The 18,674-nt window shown below is 39.4% G+C and overlaps 1 protein-coding gene and 1 long non-coding RNA gene across 7 annotated transcripts in view; both read left to right on the top strand.

The window, feature by feature from the left end:
- The first annotated feature begins 681 nt into the window (after positions 1-681).
- Positions 682-18,674, top strand: part of HNRNPD (heterogeneous nuclear ribonucleoprotein D) — a 21,352-nt gene continuing 3,359 nt past the window's right edge. For 4 of the 6 annotated variants that reach the window (XM_017530212.2, XM_017530214.2, XM_037739155.1 and 1 more), the window contains exons 1-6: positions 682-2,132; positions 3,981-4,037; positions 15,740-15,908; positions 16,534-16,695; positions 17,919-18,050; positions 18,469-18,568. In XM_017530212.2, coding sequence (XP_017385701.1) covers positions 1,900-2,132; positions 3,981-4,037; positions 15,740-15,908; positions 16,534-16,695; positions 17,919-18,050; positions 18,469-18,568 — 853 coding nt within the window. In that variant the 5' untranslated portion in view covers positions 682-1,899. The remainder of the gene's footprint in view (positions 2,133-3,980; positions 4,038-15,739; positions 15,909-16,533; positions 16,696-17,918; positions 18,051-18,468; positions 18,569-18,674) is intronic. The other 2 variants (XM_017530213.2, XM_017530215.2) reach the window with 1 other exon arrangement.
- On the top strand, positions 4,044-8,264 carry LOC119471532. The gene is made up of 2 exons (XR_005200606.1): positions 4,044-6,037; positions 6,079-8,264. It is a non-coding gene; the product is annotated as an uncharacterized LOC119471532 (long non-coding RNA).

The following is an 18,674-nucleotide window of genomic DNA, read 5'->3' as shown; positions in this document are numbered from 1 at the left end:
AAACCAGAAAATATTAAATAGACTTCCCTTCAGTCAATCATTCTAGTTGTTTCTAACCAGGAATACATGGTTTGAGCACCATACCCACTTTTCCTTTGCTAATATTCTGGGAAGTGGAGACAAATGTGGAATCACTACCACCTTAAGATAAACATTCTTGGTATCACCTTCATGTCACTTGCTTATAACAGGAGTTTGGTAAGATTACATTTTTAGAACGTTTTCAGAACTTGACCTGTATTCTTAATTATTCTGTAATGTAAATTCTACTAACTTGATTAATAAAACTTATTTATAATCTTCCTTTGAGATTTTTGGATAGTGTTCAATTAATACAAATTCGTTTAACTACAGTGGAAAACAAATACTTAAACTCTTAAGGTTTTTGCTGGATTCTGCAAACTCGTCTTTGTTTTCCCCGTGCCCGAACACTTAGTCAACAGGCAAATAATTATTTGTTGACTACAGAGGTACCTAGAAGCTTCATCTTCTTCTAAAGATACTGCTGGAAGCAGTAAATCCCAAAGTCCGAATAATCCAGTCTCCAGCCAAGGCATAGGGAATATTTAACAGGTGTATAAAAAGTAATTTTACTGTTACCCTGAATGAAATGCCTAACAGTGTTACAAAAAAACAAAACAAAAACCAACAAAACCCCAAACTCATAAACCTCGTCAAGTCGACTCACGGCATTTATATGTTCTATGTGCAAGGACTGGAGAACATTCAGCGAACACTTGATTTAACGCACATCCCAACTATTAGTAAACGAATCACGGTACACTTTAGAATCTTTAAACAACAAAAGCAAAGCAAAAACAATGTTTTCCTTAAGATATGCAAATTACCTGCTTCTTTAAAAAAAAAAAAAAAAAGTTCAGGAGAAAAGCAGGCAAACAAAAATCTTACTTGGAAAGCCAAATCTTAAAAAGAAGCCCTATCGGCGCAGCGACGAAAGGCGAAAACCTCAATGTCACCCGGTCCCGGGCGGCGACGGCAGGGAGAGGAGCTGCGACAATCACTGCGCTCGCGGCCAGCTGCGGCGCCTGACTCCGAGCTCCGCGGGCGTCCGGGTGGACAGAGCTAGGGGCACAGGGCTGACACCTCAGACCTAATTCCCTCCTCGAGCGCGAACATCCAGGCTTAAGCTGCCGCAGGGTGTGAGTCTCCCCTCCCCCCTCCAAACGCCGCAGATGTACGGGGCATAGCCGCCTTCGGGGACGTGCAGCCACACCCCATCCTGACGAGGCTGCTCTCGACCGCTACTGGAGTGGTGGGGAGGGTGACTGGACTCCAGGAATCCTCGGAAGGGCGGGGGCGGAGGCAGGGGGCCCCTCTAGCCGCGACTTCGAAACAGCACTCCTTGTTCTCGATGGTCCCCGCGCGACCGTCTTAGCGCACGACACTTCCGGTTCCTTTTAAAGGCCCTCCACGCTGCGCGACGCTGAGCGTGAGAGGAAGGTATAAAGGGGAGTGAGAGGGCCGGACCGAGGAGGAAGGGGAAAAAAACCTAGGGGAAGGGGGCGGTGGGGGAGGCGCGAAGGGCGCGCTCTCGCGTCACGTGACCGGGACGCGCCGTTCTTCCGTCGGCCATTTTAGGTGGTCCGCGGCGGCGCCATTAAAGCGAGGAGGAGGCAAGAGCGGCCGCCGCTGGTGCTTATTCTTTTTCAGTGCAGCGGAAGAGAGCGGGAGTGTGCGCCGCGCGAGAGTGGGAGGCGAAGGGGGCAGGCCAGGGAGAGGCGCAGGAGCCTTTGCAGCCACGCGCGCGCCTTCCCTGTCTTGTGTGCTTCGCGAGGGTAGACCGGGCGCGCGGCAGCGGCGGGGATTACTTTGCTGCTAGTTTCGGTTCGCGGCAGCGGCGGGTGTAGTCTCGGCGGCAGCGGCGGAGACACTAGCACTATGTCGGAGGAGCAGTTCGGCGGGGACGGGGCGGCGGCGGCGGCAACGGCGGCGGTAGGCGGCTTGGCGGGCGAGCAGGAGGGAGCCATGGTGGCGGCGGCACAGGGGGCAGCGGCGGCGGCGGGAAGCGGAGCCGGGACCGGAGGCGGAACCGCGTCTGGAGGCACCGAAGGGGGCAGCGCCGAGTCGGAGGGGGCGAAGATCGACGCCAGTAAGAACGAGGAAGATGAAGGGTGAGTAAGGGGCAGCCCAGGATAGTCAGGCCCAACTAGTCCCCCTCCCCCTCCTTATTCCCCCGCCATTAGGCCTGGTTCCCGCTCTCAGCCCATCCTCTGGGCCCCCATGCAGCTTTCTTCCACTGGTCTCCCCTTGTCTACGTTGGGTTTCCCGGACCTTCATTTATTTCCTCCTTGCTCTGCCTGCTTATCGCCCCCTCCCCCATCACACACGTTTCCACCTTTAGCCGTCACCATGCTGCTTCTTGGCCCGGCCTCCCTCCCTCGCCATGGGTCTCCTCCCACTGACTTAGCCGCCAGGATTTTTTCCCGCCTGTAGAGGGGTATCTTTTTTCTTTTCACGCTGTCCCCTCTTTTTTCCTTTTTCTAAAGTCTTGGGCATAAAAACGCAGATAGAGACAAAAAGCTTCCCTGTTTGTATTACTAAGGTTTATTTGGTGCTTCTCCACCATCCAGAGACGATGCGATTGTTTATAATCACGTTTTGGGGAACGCGTAGGCTGTCTACCTCTGCCTCTCCCGTGTCGGCTTCAGGCCGAATGTTTTCTTGGGATTTTGAGTAAGTTTCGCCTTAGGACTTTTCTCATTTTCTCCACCGTACGCTGTCGCACAATGGCATGCTCATATAGGCCCTACAATTTGACATGCAGACCAAATTGGGTCTGGTGAAATGGTCCGAGTTTCTTGTTGGTACGTTGGTTTTGCTCCGCGGGCTCTCGTTAAGTTCCTAGTCGATGGGGCCTGCACTTGACTGGAGCTGTTCCTATCTCCGGCCTAGTATCTACCCTTCCCCCACCCCACTGAGTTATTCTAACCGCGCACCCTTTCGCTCCCTCAGCTATTGGGTTCCCGAACTCTTAGTGCAGATTGTACTTCACTTTTTATGTGCAACTGAATTTTTTACAGCCCCCTTTTTTTTCGGTGCCCAGGATCCTATTTTGGTGTCTTGATTTCTGTTTCCCGCCCACTAAGGGAGGCCTATAGTCCTCTTTCTTAAGAGAAACAAATCCTGTTTTGTGTTGTGAGATACTTTCTTTTTTCCTTTTTGGTGCAGATTTCTTAGTATTAACTTGGCTCTTCTAATTGGAGTAACAGTTGTATATACGACCTAAATCTGCATTTAGTGCATTAACATGCTGCATTTGGGATTGGGAACATAATACGGGAGTTAGTAGGAGGGGCTAAATCGGGGTTCTTGGTTGGGTTTTCTTAGCTCCGATTACTGACTGATGATCGTGGGTTCATGCTTCCATTTTTGTAATGGGGAGGGGTGTGTGTGTGAATTTTTTTTTTTAACTGTAAGGAGAAAGGTGTTGGTGGATATAACAGTAAGATGTCGCTTTAACCCAGTATTAGAAAACATGATTTCCTTTGCTGAGAAAGAGCACAAGATTTGGAGGGAGAGTGGGGAGGGGAGAAGCACTTTGGAATATAAGATTTATTAAACTCAGCCTAAGCAGATTCTTGTCAGGCTGATCATAGTGCTGGTTTTGGGGGAGTGGTGGTGGGAGGGGAAACAAACTTTAAAAATTAGATAGAACTAACTTGAATTGTATATAGCTTATTTGAGAAAGGCAGATGTTAGATACTTGTAAATTAAAGTCTTTAACATTTTGGTTTTCGTTTGCTGAATTCTGTTCTTTGGACAGAGGCACCAAAATGATTAAAAGTATAACTTGCTGTTTGGGGCAGGCTGTTAGCCCTGATAAATCACAAAGCAGCTGACTTTATAGTTTACCTACTGTTGAACTGAAGTGTAAATGAATTAAAGTTTTTAACCCTAACAGTGTCAAAAACTAAAACTAGAATTTTGATTGGTTGCTGTACCGGTTGTTAATTCCCTAGCCATTCAAACTCCTCCCCACGACACACTGAAGCAGCGACGGCACAGCGGGAAGAATGGTAAAACTTTTAAATTTTATTTCTGTATTATAAAGGTTTCAGTAGTCATAACATGCAGAGGTTATGTATTGGTTAGTTGCCCATTGATCCCCAGGACATTCTAGACGATAGTACAGTAGGCTTGTACCTGGGATATATACCTTTTTAGGCATCAGATATAATCTTTGGGCAAAATTGATGCCGTTACATGGTATTTGGTCTGTGGTAATGCATGTAGTTGCAGTTTGCCGATTTAAGCTAAACATAATTAGTAACGATATTTTTATATCTGAGTAAGAAAAAATATTACTGTAATCTCCACATTTGATTTTAAGATGAAAAATATTTTTGTTGGATTTCTAAGATTAATGCTAAATGTGAAGACTACTTGATATAAAATGTGTTTAAGATGTCATGCATGTTATACTGAAATATTCTGGAGATGTCTGAAGCAGTTCTTTAAGCAGCACTGTGTATTATGCAAAAATGCTTGTCTTTTATTAGCTACCATATTTGTAACTAGACCTTTAATAAAAATTGTGTGTGTGTAGATATATATATATAATACCATTCAAAGGTGGGCTAATGTGGCTTTCCACTACAGCTCTTACCAGATTTTTTATTTTCAGTGTGATTTGGCTGGAATATTAATTACAGTTGGTTGACATGTATTCACAATTGCATGACTTCTCTTTGGAGGCTGGTAGGTTGAGTATTGTTCTTTTTATCCACCCTTTCCCCTTCCCTAAATGTCAGTCCTTCTGCCTTTAGGATTATATTTGAATTTTCAGGGGTTTAAACACCACCACTGGAGATTAGAGGGCCACTAACTTGCAGACAGTTGTCTTATATCTTTACAAGCTACATTCTAAGAGTCCACTTAGGGTAATATTTAAAGATTTGCTTATTACTGTATTCTTATCCACTGAAATCAGTCCAGCTTTACGTTGGAGAGAAAGCAGACTGGAAACAGTAGGCAAGGGGAAAAGCAGAAAAGAAAACACTGGGGTCACAGTTTAGATGAGTGTTATTCTCATATTTGGTGAGTGTTGAGCACTTAACAGCTCAATTTCACTGCTAGCTAATAATGGCAAATTAAGATTAAACTATAAGTGTATTTGATATTACTCCATTAAATATTTTGAATCTCATGTATGTAATTGTTTCCAGTAATCTGAAATGACGATAAACTTAGATTTGAAGATCAGTGTTTTCACTCTTTAAAAATAATTACACTTGCCCTGCTACCTAAAACAGGTAATACAATCCAACTTTTTTGAACGATTAGGAAAAATGGACAAATATTTATATTAATAGTTAACAAATGTTTTAGATAGTCCCAGTTGTCATTTACTGAAAATAAAATTTTACCCAGGTTGACTTTAAAATTACGCATTAAAATAATGTAAGTCTCATTTTTAAGGGGTCTGACATTTGACTTTTAACTGTTTAATCATGCAGCCCCATCCTGTTATAGACATGAAGGCTTTCTTTTTGAATGAAAAACCTCCAGACCTAAATTTTCGTGTATGTGTGTATCTCTACACTTGCCACTCTATCTGTCCCTTTCTTTGTCCCATTTTGAGGGATAGTATATGGCGACAGTTATATAGTGTCAATAGTGGGTATTAGACTGGTTAATATATACAGTATCTAAATTGAATTTCTTAAACGCAGTTTTGTGTGCATTTCCTTCTACAAATCTGAGAATAAAGTGATTACGATTTCATCCTAAAATACTTAAAAAATCAGTTGGTTTTAGAATCAGTTTTTTTCCTTTTGCATGTAAGAATGGACAGCTATTTTTAGGGAGGCATGCCTGTTATACCTCTAGTGGCTGTTTCTATAGTTTACTATGGGACTTATTAGAATAAGTAATTATTTCCATAGTATGACTTCATGAGTTACTCTTTCCAACATTAACATCCGTAGTTTTTACTTAAAAGCATTGGAATTTCTCATTTTACTTTGTGGTGTGGACACATTCCGTTCTCTGCAGTGCTGCAGTTCATTTGGGGTAGGTACTTTAAAATTACTTAGTGCTGCAGTTCATTTGGGGTAGGTACTTTAAAATTACTTAGTGTCTGGCAAAATATACATGCCATGTAGCAAGTTATCTAGGGGCAGAGTTTTTAAAATCTAAAAATTAGTGGAACCTACAGTGTTGCGTTAACCTTGAGGTAGTTTTATAAGGTAGGTACGGTGACTTTCCTGCATTGGATTGGGTAGGAAGCAAAATAGTCCCCCATTCACTTAGCCAAAGTCTAGCAATATTTTAATTGCAGGACAGTACATCTGGTCCTTTTAATGGTTGATGTATAATGAGCTCAAGTGTGATTCTTCCTATTTGGGAATTTGTGAATCCTGCTGTAGTTTGTCCCGTTTAATGATAAAAGACTAGGCTCGTATTTTTGCTTTAAATGTTTGAGATTATGGTCTTATACCTTAGTGTTTCTGGGGCAATCTGAACATTGTTTGTAAAATAATTACTTTTAGAGTAGTCTCATGCCAAATTTACTGGCCTTGATTCAGTACAGTTGGGTTTACTGTATGTAGTAAAGTTGAGACCCTGAGTAGATTGGTCTCACTCAGCATTAGCATTCTTGGAAGGCTTTGACAAATTTCCTGAGTTAAAAATTCCAGAAATTGATGCTTTCAGATCTTGAGATGAACATTTAAGGGAGGAGTATTAAATACTTTTCATTGTAAATTTTTATCTATTATGAAAGATACTAAAAATCCGATAACTTTTAAGTTTGGAATTGGAGAATGTCATTGAAATTTTTCAGTGCTTGTTTTTGAGATACACATACTTTGCTTTAAATCAGGGGTTTTTCCATGTGACCCTTTCCAGAAACTCAGTGTATCTTTTTAATATTCCTAGGTACTCTGCCATCTGTCCTAAAACATAATGTTAGGGTAAGGCTGCTCTAGTACAAGAACATTTGAGGCTACTATTCGGGGTGTGATTTATGGCCAACATGAAGGATGTGATTAGTTTTAGCCTTCAAGTGATAATACATACCATGCTTGAAAGCATTTAAAAAGGAATAGAGTAATAACTTTTTTCCCATTCCACTTGAAGCTGTACACTTCAAGTGTGTGCACATTTACAAATGGAGTGAAATGTAACTTATGTTAGTCCAAGCTTGATTTGACTTCAGTTCTGCTTCAACATTTTAGTAGATAGGGTCACTGAACTGGATGCTGAAAGCCTGGGATCTCTTTCTGTTGCTTCATTTTCAACAGTGTGGTTTCAGGTAATACAACATGTTTGTTATTTGGTTTGCCGATCTGTGTGTTGGAAACAGTGTTCACCACAGGAAGATTGACTACATAGCCTGCTTTCATAGCTTGTGTGTATTTATCCAGTGCCCTAATAGTTGATACTGCCAGTGATTTACTCCTGTGGAGTAAAGGTAAGCATGTTTTAGTTTCTGGAGTATTTTATTGTACATTGGAGCTAGGTATTTAAGACTATTTGGGGGTGGGGAGGGAAGACTCCTGTTTACTGGTGGTGCTTGGCCAATAATCAAGGTGTTTAAGTATTGGGTCGTGCACTGTAAACTCCTGCTTATCTAGACTTCAGACTACTACAGAGCCCACGCAGCCAGGAAGTCTGTCTCCCCATTTAGTCTTAGGAGAAAGAAGGATGAAGCCGTGTGAAAATATACTTAAAAAGCAACCAACAGACAATGTCATGGAATGAATCTCCTACAGATTTTTCCTTAAACTTTTGAAAAGTAACGTGATTTTAAAACATTGGAAAATTAAAAATTCTTCAAGGGAAAAATTATTTTCTGACTTCAGCACTGATACCTAAATTGATTTCCAATAGACGATTTTATAGAATTGTGAATATGTAGTAATCTCAGTTAACCAGAACCTTAACCTTTAGGTTAAGGAAAATACTTATTCCTTAACCTCTAGGTAAATGGGAGTTTACCTTACAAAGCTGATTGAGAGCTTACTTAAAACGTAACCATACAAGATGTCATTGGTTCCTTGTAATGAAATGAAAAAGGAGATGTTGGATTAAACATTTAAAGGTAATTAAAAACATGGCAGCTTGTGCCTGTAATCACTATCAGAAGTCGGAGGTGTGAGGATCATTTCAGGCCAGGCTTTCTAGACCCACTAGGCAACATAATAAGACCCCTGTGTAAAAAAAAAAAAAAAAATTAGCTGAGTGTGTTGGGGGTGAGGGTGTGTGTGCCTGTAGTTTTAGCTACTCAGGAAGTGGAGGCGGGAGAATCTGTTGAACCCAGGAAGGAGCTCAGGGATGCAGGAAGCTATGATGGAGCCACTGCGCTCTGATAGTGAGACCTGGTCTGTTAAATGTTTACTAATTTTAGGCCAGTTGTGCCAGCGCCTGTAATCTTAGCACTTTGGGAGGCCAAGGTGGGTGGATCACCTGAGGTCAGGAGTTACAGACCAGCCTGGCCACCATGGCGAAACCCCATCTCTACTAAAAATACAAAAATTAGCCAGACGTGGTGGCACATTCCTGTAGTTCCCATTACTCAGGAGGCTGAGGTGGGAGAATCGCTTGAACCCTTGAGGTTGCAGTGAGACAAGATTGTGCGACTGCATTCCAGCCTGGGTGGCACAGCAAGACTGTGTCTCAAAAAAAAAAAAAATTTTTTTTTTATTTAAAAAACTGTCATGTTGACTGGGCGTGGTGGCTCACACCTGTAATCCCAGCACTTTGGGAGGCTGAGATGGATCACCTGAGATCGGGAGTTTGAGACTAACCTGGCCAACATGGTGTAAAACCCCATCTCTATTAAAAATGTGAAAATTAGCTGGGCGTGTCGTGGGCACCTATAATCCCAGCTCCTTGGGAGGCTCAGGCAGGATAATAACTTGAAACCTGGGAAATAGAGGTTGCAGTGAGCTGAAATTGCGCCATTGCACTCCAGCCTGGGCGGCAGCCTGGACTCCATCCTCCCCCCCAAAAAAACTGTCATATTTCATTTATTAGATGTTTATGTTTTCAGCTTCACTTTTTTATAGTCATTTAGTTCATTCTAAAGTATGAAGTAATGAGATTTAATACAGAGAAATTAGTCTTGCTTTGAAAATGTTTGGTCCATTGTATATTAGTCTTGAATAAAAATAGGATTCCTTTTCACACTTACCTTGAAAATGTATAGAGAAAGCTGGGGAAGAGAAATATCTATTCTTTAATAATGGGGAAATAATACCAAAATTTATATTTTTATTGACTAAAGTGTTTTTTGGGGAAGATTTGTTTATTGACCTTAATGTCTCATTAGTTTTAAATAGTTAAAAAAAAAAAAAAAGTAGGGTAGGTGCGGTGGCTCATGCTTGTTATATATAGCACTTTGGGAGGCTGGGGTGGGCAGATTGCTTGAGCCTGGGACTCCTAGACCAGCCTGGGCAACATGGTGAGACCCTGTCTCTACCAAAAAAAATAAAAATAAAAAAAAATAACCAGGCCTGGTGGTGTGCACCTGTTGTCTCAGCTACCCAGGAGCCTGAGGTGGGAGGATTGCTTGAACCTGGGAGGCAGAGGTTAAAGTGAGCCTGTATTGCACCACTGCACCACACCCCGCTATAGATCGAGACTCTGTCTCAAAAAAGTGGTTTTCATGAATTATATGTCAAATCAGATCTAAAAAGGCTGCTTAGTATTTGAACTCAATTAAAGCTTGTCAAGCTCTTTCCCAGGGTAGTTTTTACATAGCTTCTAAAATAACTACCAATATTATCTAGTTGCATTGTAACCTCCTCCCTTCCCCTTAGGTAACTAGTGACTTAGCTTTCGTTTGTCATTTAAGATTTTAGAAGAATAATTATGATGGATAAAATACTGGAAAAATTCAGTAAGGATTAATGGTGTGCTTGAGTAACATTTCTTTAAAAGGTGACAGTGATTGGTCAGTTATATACCTGAAGTGTTTATCAGGTTGACATTGTTGTATTTTTTTAAACTGTCAGAACTTGTTATAAAGCCACATACGTAAGATCATGAGTTGTTAGGAAGTGATTAAAAGTTAAAGGATTGGCTGGGTGTGGTGGCTCATGCTTGTAATCCCTGCACATTGAGAGGCTGATCGCTTATGTCCAGGAGGTCAAGACTAGCTTGGACAGCAAAGCAATACTTCGTCTCTAAAAAAAAAAAAAAATGTGAAGTTAGAGAACACACAAAAAGAACACTATCCCAAAATTGGGAGTGAGTATAATGGCTAACATTTTACCTTGAATAAGGTGTTTCACAATAAAAACTTGTTGGGGAGGGATCTTGGAATAAAATACTTAGTATTGACTTGGGAGTGTTAAAAACCTAGTGGCCTAAATAGTCCAGAGAATAAGTTTATTGACGGGGGAAAGCCAGGATTATTTAATTGGAACATTTTCCACCAGCCAGGATTGCTCCATATATATTGTCTTTTATATTTTAAATTATTCTTAACTAAAATTACTGGCATAAATGTAGACCAGTCATCAAGGTGATTTTGGGAACTACATTTAAAGGGTCTTAGTTGAAATACCACCTAATTTTTAGTTTTTTTATATGGACCATTTAAAAGTTTCTGGGTTACTTCAAGTCAGCAGCATTGAAAATACTAGAAAACTCATTGTGGCCTTTTCCTTTTAATGTTGGAAAGTTTACAAAGCCTATGCAGTTAAAAAATTAAGCCATTGAGTAAATAAAGTTTATTACATTATGTTTAGATAGTGTTTATAGTGCTGTACCCGTTCAAAATAGTAACTTTTATCTATCACTAACAATCTGTGTCAGACTGTTCTATCTCCTTTAAGTGTTAACTAGTTTAACCCTCTGCAAATATCTGAGGTAGGCTCTTTTTACAGATGGGGAAACAATCTTGGACTTTTATATTTTTTCTTAATGTTACACAGTAAGAGGCAGGGGGCCAGGTGCAGTGGTTGATGCCTATAACTCCAGCACTTTGGGAGGCCGAGGTGGGCAGCTTGAGCCCAGGAGTTCAAGACCAGCCTGGGTAACATAGTAAAACTTGATCTCTACAAAAAAAAAAAAAATGCAAAAAAATTAGCCAGGCACGGTGGTGGGTGCTAGCAAGTCTGAGCTACTGGGGAGGCCGAGGTGGGAGTACTGACTGAACCCAGGAGGTCATTGCTGCAGTGAGCTGTCATGGAGCAACTGCACTCCATCCTGGGGGAGAGCAAGACCCTGTCTTAAAAAAAAAGGCAGGGGTAGGGTTAAAACCCAGGCAGTTTGTCTTTATTGCCTGTAAACTTACTTGCATTAAAAGATGATAAAATGTCCCACAATTTTAAATTTAAGCCTTAAATTCTTGAATGATACTACATAGCATTTGAATAGTCATCTATGTTGTGTTAACTTTATGCTTGTCATTTAATTTTACAATTTGGTATAAGCCAATGTGAAAGCAAGGAGACTTTATTGTTGAGTAGGTGTTGTAAACTGAACAGCATATTAAGCCTTGGTGTGCTGAATATTTAGTTTATAGCTAGGATTAAGAAATTCACCTATGTTAATAAAATACTGTGGATGAAGTCCTGCGTTTTAATTGAGATCAGTTCACTTACAGCTAAGGATCAAAGTTTAAACTTACATTGTAGCATTAAGGGCCATCCTTGTTGCTAGTTGAAGAAGTCTTAGTCGTTTTTAATGTGGCTGCTTAGGGTTTTTTCTGAGGTTCTATTTCATTGGACAGTGTTTGCATGTATACAGGAGTGACAGCAATATGAAACTCTTTGTTTTTATTCAAGGCAGCAGAGGTAATCTGGACAGATAGTTAGATGTGCTTTAAAAGCAAGATACAGTCATACAATATATATAGATAATTTAAATTATTACCTTATGCCATCAGTTTGAGGGAGAGCATGTGTGCCAGCATTGTGGAGACTAAGTGCTCATTTATCCATAATTAAGATAAGCAAACTTCCCCACTGTACTATAAAGTTAGAATTTGGGGCTGAGGTGGTAACCTTACGCCTTTAATCCCAACACTTTGGGAGGGTGAGGTGGGCAGATCACTTGAGGCCAGGAGTTCAAGGCTAGCTGGCCAACGTGGGGAAACCCCGTCTCTACTAAAATACAATAATTAGTCAGGTGTGGTGGCGCACCCTGTAATCCCTCCCAGGGAGGCTGAGGAACGAGAATCATTTGAACCTGGGAGGTAGAAGTTGCAGTGAGCCAAGATCGTGCCACTGTACTCCAGCCTGGGCCCAAGAGTGAGACTGTTTCAAAAATAAAAATAGCTGGGCGTGGTGGCTCATGCCTGTAATCCCAGCACTTTGGGAGGCCAAGGCGGGCGGATCTCGAGGTCAGGAGATTGAGACCATCCTGGCTAACACAGTGAAACCCTATCTCTACTAAAAAAAAAAAAAAAAATAGCCAGGTGTGGTGGCATGAGCCTGTAGTCTCAGGGGACGCTGAGGCAGGAGAATCACTTGAACTCAGGAGGTGGAGGTTGCAGTGAGCCGAGAACCAGCCATTGAACTCCAGCCTGAGTGACAAAGTAAGACCGTCTCAAAAAAAATAATAATAAAAATAAAGATGGAATGGAATTAATATGTTCCATTTAGTAAAATTGGGATGGATTTGGTACAATTAGTGTTCATCGTAGCATATTCACCTATTCAGCAACCTTTTTTTTTTTTTTTTTTTTTTTTTAAAAAGGCTAAGCATAACCTGAGAACAGCCTTTCTTAATTAGAACAAAGGAAGAACAAGCCAGAGTGCTTTTGGACTGCCAAAGCATTAATTTGCTTAGAGACTTTCAACTTTATACAGAATTTGAAAAGTTTGAGAGCTGGCTACTACTCTGCAAAATGAAAGGGAGACATTTTAGAATAGCAACTGGTGATTGATCTGGCAAAAATGAAAAGCAGAACTTGTGAAAAATGAGATGCACTTGGTGTATTAATATCTAACTTTAGAAGACATTGTGGGTATTCTAAATCAGTGTAATAGTGATGACTGAGCCATAAAGTGTTAAATCATGATTATTTGAAGTATAAGAAGGCAGAAAAGTGTGGTGGTGTTAGCAGAAAATTTCATTTCAAATGGTTGAAGGTTAAAAACAATTGGGGAAGGATTAGAGAGGGCAGGCAGTGCTTTAAGGAAGGTGAAATACCTGGCTCCTTATTCTCCAAAAGTGCTGGATAGATGGTTTTAAATATTCTGGATAAGTGATATTTGATTATTTAGGAGGGATAGTATCTTCAGTGAACCTTGTAGCTCTAAGGTAGGCATGTTGGGAGTACCTTTGGAGAGCACTTTGCTGTGCTTATATAGTATTTAAGAAAATCTGCTGCTTGTCTGAAAAACACTTGGGGCTTCAGAATAATAGTACAACATGCCTCATGGTAATTTATTCATTTGTAATTGTTTTCTGTTTCTTAATAATTTTAAGGATATTTTCCCAATATAAACATTGCTTTTTGGTTAAATAAAATCAAAACTAGTTCCTTCTCCATATCTGAATAGACCAGAGAATTTTCTTGCCTTTCAACTTCAGCTTTAAAAATGATTTTGTTAAAACTGTTGTGTTCAGGCTGAAATACTTTTAAACTTTGTTATTATTGAGAAATTTCTGTAATCACTGAAAGGGTAATTTAATAGTTAAATCTCAACTTAATTGAAGTTGTTTCTGTTGTGGAACTTGCCATGAACATCTTAGCAAGAGGTCACTGCTTTATAGTCAGTTCTCTTTCTCATTACAGAGATAGTATCCTCACCTTTATGGGTGAATGTGGGTTAATAACTTATGTCTAAAGGAAGTATTCTGGACCTGTAAGTTAAAGTGTTTTTAGCAAATTATATAAATAAAGATTGTACATTAGAAGGTACACTATTCAAATTAAAGAAAATGCATATTGAGAAATAACTCAAATTTCTTCCATGGAATTGGCAAGAAGTAAACATTTCAAATAGACAAAACATGATGGGTGTTTTTGTTATGTTCATTTGATTATAAAATACCAGAGTTGTTTTATACGTGCTATTTCAAGCCTGGAAACTTTGAGGAAGTCCTAAATATTAAGCATATAAATGGCCCAGTTCTAGAATAAATTTTGAAAAAGCTAACCTGAAGTGGGAAGTGTAGTATATAACTAATACTTTTTTGCACTAAAAGTTTGCTTTGTCAGTAGAAGTAAAACAAGTCTGTCTGGCGAGGTGGCTCACGCCTGTAATCCCAGCACTTTGGGAGGCCGAGATGGGGGGTATCACCTGAGGTCAGGACTGACCAGCCTGACCAACATGGGGAAACCAGCCTGACCAACATGGAGAAACCCCACCTCTAATAAAAAATTAGCTGGGCATGAAGGTGCATGCCTGTAATCCCAGCTACTCGGAGGCTGAGGCAGGAGGCAGGAGAATCGCTTGAACCTGGGAGGTGGAGGTTGCAGTGAGCTGAGATTGTGCCATTGCCCTCCAGCCTGGGCAGCAAGAGCGAAACTTCATTTGTATATATATAAAAAAAAAACTCTGTGGTAAGATTGTAAGATCAGTAACACCTCAGTTAATCAGGTGTCTTCGAGGAAGTGAAGAAAAACCCTACTTCTCAAGGGATAATTAATTGTCCTTTTTATTCCAAGAATGGGCCTTAGCTGGCAATATCTTGAAAGCCCACAAGATGGAGATGTTTCCTTATGAAAGGCCTTTAATTTCTTTACGGAGCTGAGTTAGTGTCACATCCTGGCCCCACGCATGACCCCTCCCCAGTAAAAAAGATGAGAAAACATTGAACAAGCCTGATTTGATTCCCATGGTGAAATTTTTAGCCATAACATAACAAATTCTGACAGTTTACCCTTAAAATTAAAAATTTCCAGTCCTGTCTTTTTAAAGGGTAGAAGGTAGGTATAGGATAGCCTTCCTTTCTTTCTTTCTTTGCACAAAGGGAGCATATGTAAAACTGCCCAATCTGAACTTTCTGGTGCTTTGCTGTAATGTTAGTAATATTTCACCTTAAAGTCTTTCGTTTTGAGTATATATACCTTTGGTCTTAAAGTGTCTTGGTGGTTTTTGATTACCACCCATCACTTTTTGCGTTTTAAAGGCTTAAACACTTTATTGCTGGTTAACTGAGGTTCTACTGTAAATGAATGATCTAAGTTAATTCATGGATTGTACTTCAATGGATAATTTTCACTAAATTGTTTACATTGCACATTGCTTTTGTCTTAAGGACTCTTAGCACATCAAAATAATTGGTTCACAACATAATTGTGAGATGTCGAATTTTCCATTTTATGTGCTGAGAGTTTTGTTAATGAGAAAACTGTTAAAATAGAAAAGGAGCTTCAGCATAGACACCAATGCTGGTTGCTGAGATCAATGGGGAACTGCATAGCCTTTTGACAAATTTAATGAACATTTGGAAGAGAAACTTGAAGCAAAGAAGCTAAGATTCTGTCTTTTGCTGTTACCTATTTAATTTAATCTAAGGAAAACTTTTAAGTACAGTATTTTTACTTTGGGTATACATTTATCTTTTAGCAAGATGGAAGACTTAATTTGCTGCTTGCTCACTCTTTTTTAATTATTCAGGAGCAGCAGTGATAAGCCAGCTTTTTAGAATAGGATGTTCCTGATGTGTGGTTATGTAGGAGTAATGATGTTTTAATATACTGCCCAGTAAACTGGTGCAGTTTGGAAAAGGTGTGTTATTTATGTGGATAATATTTAAGGCAATTTTTTTTTTTTTTTAAGCATTTTAATACTGCTTTTTGTCTTTACAGGAAAATGTTTATAGGAGGCCTTAGCTGGGACACTACAAAGAAAGATCTGAAGGACTACTTTTCCAAATTTGGTGAAGTTGTAGACTGCACTCTGAAGTTAGATCCTATCACAGGGCGATCAAGGGGTTTTGGCTTTGTGCTATTTAAAGAATCGGAGAGTGTAGATAAGGTAGTGTGTTATGTGTTCTGATCAGTTAATAATATAAAATATTAACATGGATAGTTTGATACAATGAGTTTGCCTATTTTTGGTTCCCCTTTTGATAGTATAGGAAGGAAGATAATAGTTCTTGCTAATACATTTTATGCAGATAGAGGCAGGTTTCAGAATTGTTTTCTGAATAATTTGTGTTCCAGGCTCTACTAACTTTTAACACTAACTTTAACGATACCAGTGACTTAAAGATGCCTGATTAAAAGGATGTGTTTTAACAGTTCACAGAAATAAATGTTTTGAAATTTTGTTAGGCAAGCAACTTTTAACTGAATCATTATTTTGATCCTGGCTAAAGGGAAGTAGCAGTCATGTTTTTATATATTGTTGACAGTTAAAAGGTAATGGTTATTTAGTAATTGGTTACATTTGTGTATTTCCTACCATCTTTAAGACATAAACACTAGTATATGTTGGTTGATACGACATCACCAACATGACTTGACGGTTTAATCTTGAGCAAGTCAACATATGCCTGGCATTATCTGTATTTAACTATAGTTACTTTTAAGTAAGTTAATATTCTCTGAACTTTAGTTAAGATATATATTTTTTTAAATGAAAACTTCAATTTCCTTAGGTTATGGATCAGAAAGAACATAAATTGAATGGGAAGGTGATTGATCCTAAAAGGGCCAAAGCCATGAAAACAAAAGAGCCGGTTAAAAAAATTTTTGTTGGTGGCCTTTCTCCAGATACACCTGAAGAGAAAATAAGGGAGTACTTTGGTGGTTTTGGTGAGGTATGTTGTAACTGTTTTGACCCAGTTTGTGTCAAAATTAGTGTGAATGTGATTGTCCCATTAAGTGGACTCAAAGTCACAGGGCTTTTCAAAGCTATTAGGGCAGATTGTGTGATTTGTTTTTGAATGAGGATGTTGTAAATACTTTATTAGCAGGTCTTTGAAGGTTGGATGATGTGTTTTTTTTTTTTCATTGAGCACCTACTCTGTGTAAAGTATTGCTGGGGTAGTGTATACTAAGATGAAATAGACAGGCATTCGTAAGAAATTTATCAGATTAGAAGAAGTAAAAACAGACACAAGAGGAAGAAATCCACTTGTTCAGAATAGGAAAGGAATTAAGAATAGGGTGTAGTGCCTTATTAATTGAAACACATGTATAAGTGCCCATTTAATGAGAATACTAACGATAGACTCATTAGTAAGACTGGACGCGATGGCTCATGTCTGTAATAATCCCAGCACTTGGGAGGCTGAGGCAGGAGGATTACTGGAGACCAGGAGTTGAAGACCATCCTGGGCAACATAGTGAGACCCCTCTCAATTAAAACAAACGTAGACTCATTAGTGAAATATATAATAGAGGTTTCTTTTATGAATTAATCATTTAAAGCTAAGTTGAGAAATTTGTGACCTTGGGCTCCAGATACAACCTGCAGATATTTATTGCTTGATTGAAACAAATATGTTTTTTTAGTACTGAGGATTTGAGATGCTGCCCACAAAATGCAATATCCAGCTTTTCTTAAATATTTGCAAGAGCATGCAGCATTGGAACTGACACTGCCCTCTCACACAGCAGCATCTCTAAAACTAAGTAGTAGCTTCCACCTTGGTTTGGGGATGTAACTCTCCAGTTTTTAGTAGTCCTCACCACCCTACTTCCTATTTTCTCTTAAATACATTTTTATTCTGTTTTTCTTAAATTTGACTGTTTTCTTCTTCTTTTTGACCATTTGAGTTTGTGACCCTTGAGTTAGGTAGTAAATGTTCAGTACCTGGTGTTTGTAGATAGTTGTGAAGACCTTAGATGGAATGGATGTTCTAATTTAAAGAATTCCTTAAAAGGATTAGAATAAACAGGAAGAAACAGGAGACGAATAGAGCTTTAGTGTCAAATACATGTTTTCTGTGTGCATTTCCCCACCTCTAAATGTGTGTGTGTGTGTTTTAAGGTCAATAAAATGCAAGCTAGCATGTTAAAATTTGCTTTTTAATATCAGGTGGAATCCATAGAGCTCCCCATGGACAACAAGACCAATAAGAGGCGTGGCTTCTGCTTTATTACCTTTAAGGAAGAAGAACCAGTGAAGAAGATAATGGAAAAGAAATACCACAATGTTGGTCTTAGTAAAGTAAGTTAAGCATCTTTAGTTGTAGAGAAAACTTGCTGTTACAAAGAGTTTTATAATTTATCTTTCTCTAAAAAGGCTTAAGTTTTTTGTATGCTTTAAAAACTTCTTACTGGTTACTTACCGTTGAGCAACTTTTTGTGGGGAGCAGGACGGACACATTTGTTATTTTTAGTGTTTTTGTCTAGGCTTTTGCAAAAATATTTTTTAGGACTTAACAAGTAGAATGAAGTAACATCTCTAGCCAAGTACTCATAAGATTACTCTTAAGTACTAAAGATTGATTTAATTAATAAACTGAGGAAAAGTTTCAAATTAGCATACTCTATTTAAAACACATTGGCTATCCTGGTTATTGGAAACTTGTTGAGCAACTTTTATTTTCTTGAGTCAGTTTAATAATGTAATTTTTCTCTTTTAGTGTGAAATAAAAGTAGCCATGTCGAAGGAACAGTATCAGCAACAGCAACAGTGGGGATCTAGAGGAGGATTTGCAGGAAGAGCTCGTGGAAGAGGTGGTGGTAAGCTAGAGCCTAAGTTTACTCTGTCTTAAGCTTTTCTGCTTTTTAATTATCCTGAAGTAAAGATCTTTGCTGATCTTCTGACTTTAGTGAACCTATTAATGTG

Source organism: Cebus imitator, unplaced genomic scaffold, assembly GCF_001604975.1.
Source record: "Cebus imitator isolate Cc_AM_T3 unplaced genomic scaffold, Cebus_imitator-1.0 Scaffold64, whole genome shotgun sequence".
Taxonomy (NCBI): domain Eukaryota; kingdom Metazoa; phylum Chordata; class Mammalia; order Primates; family Cebidae; genus Cebus; species Cebus imitator.
This window is presented reverse-complemented; position numbering and strand designations above follow the sequence as displayed.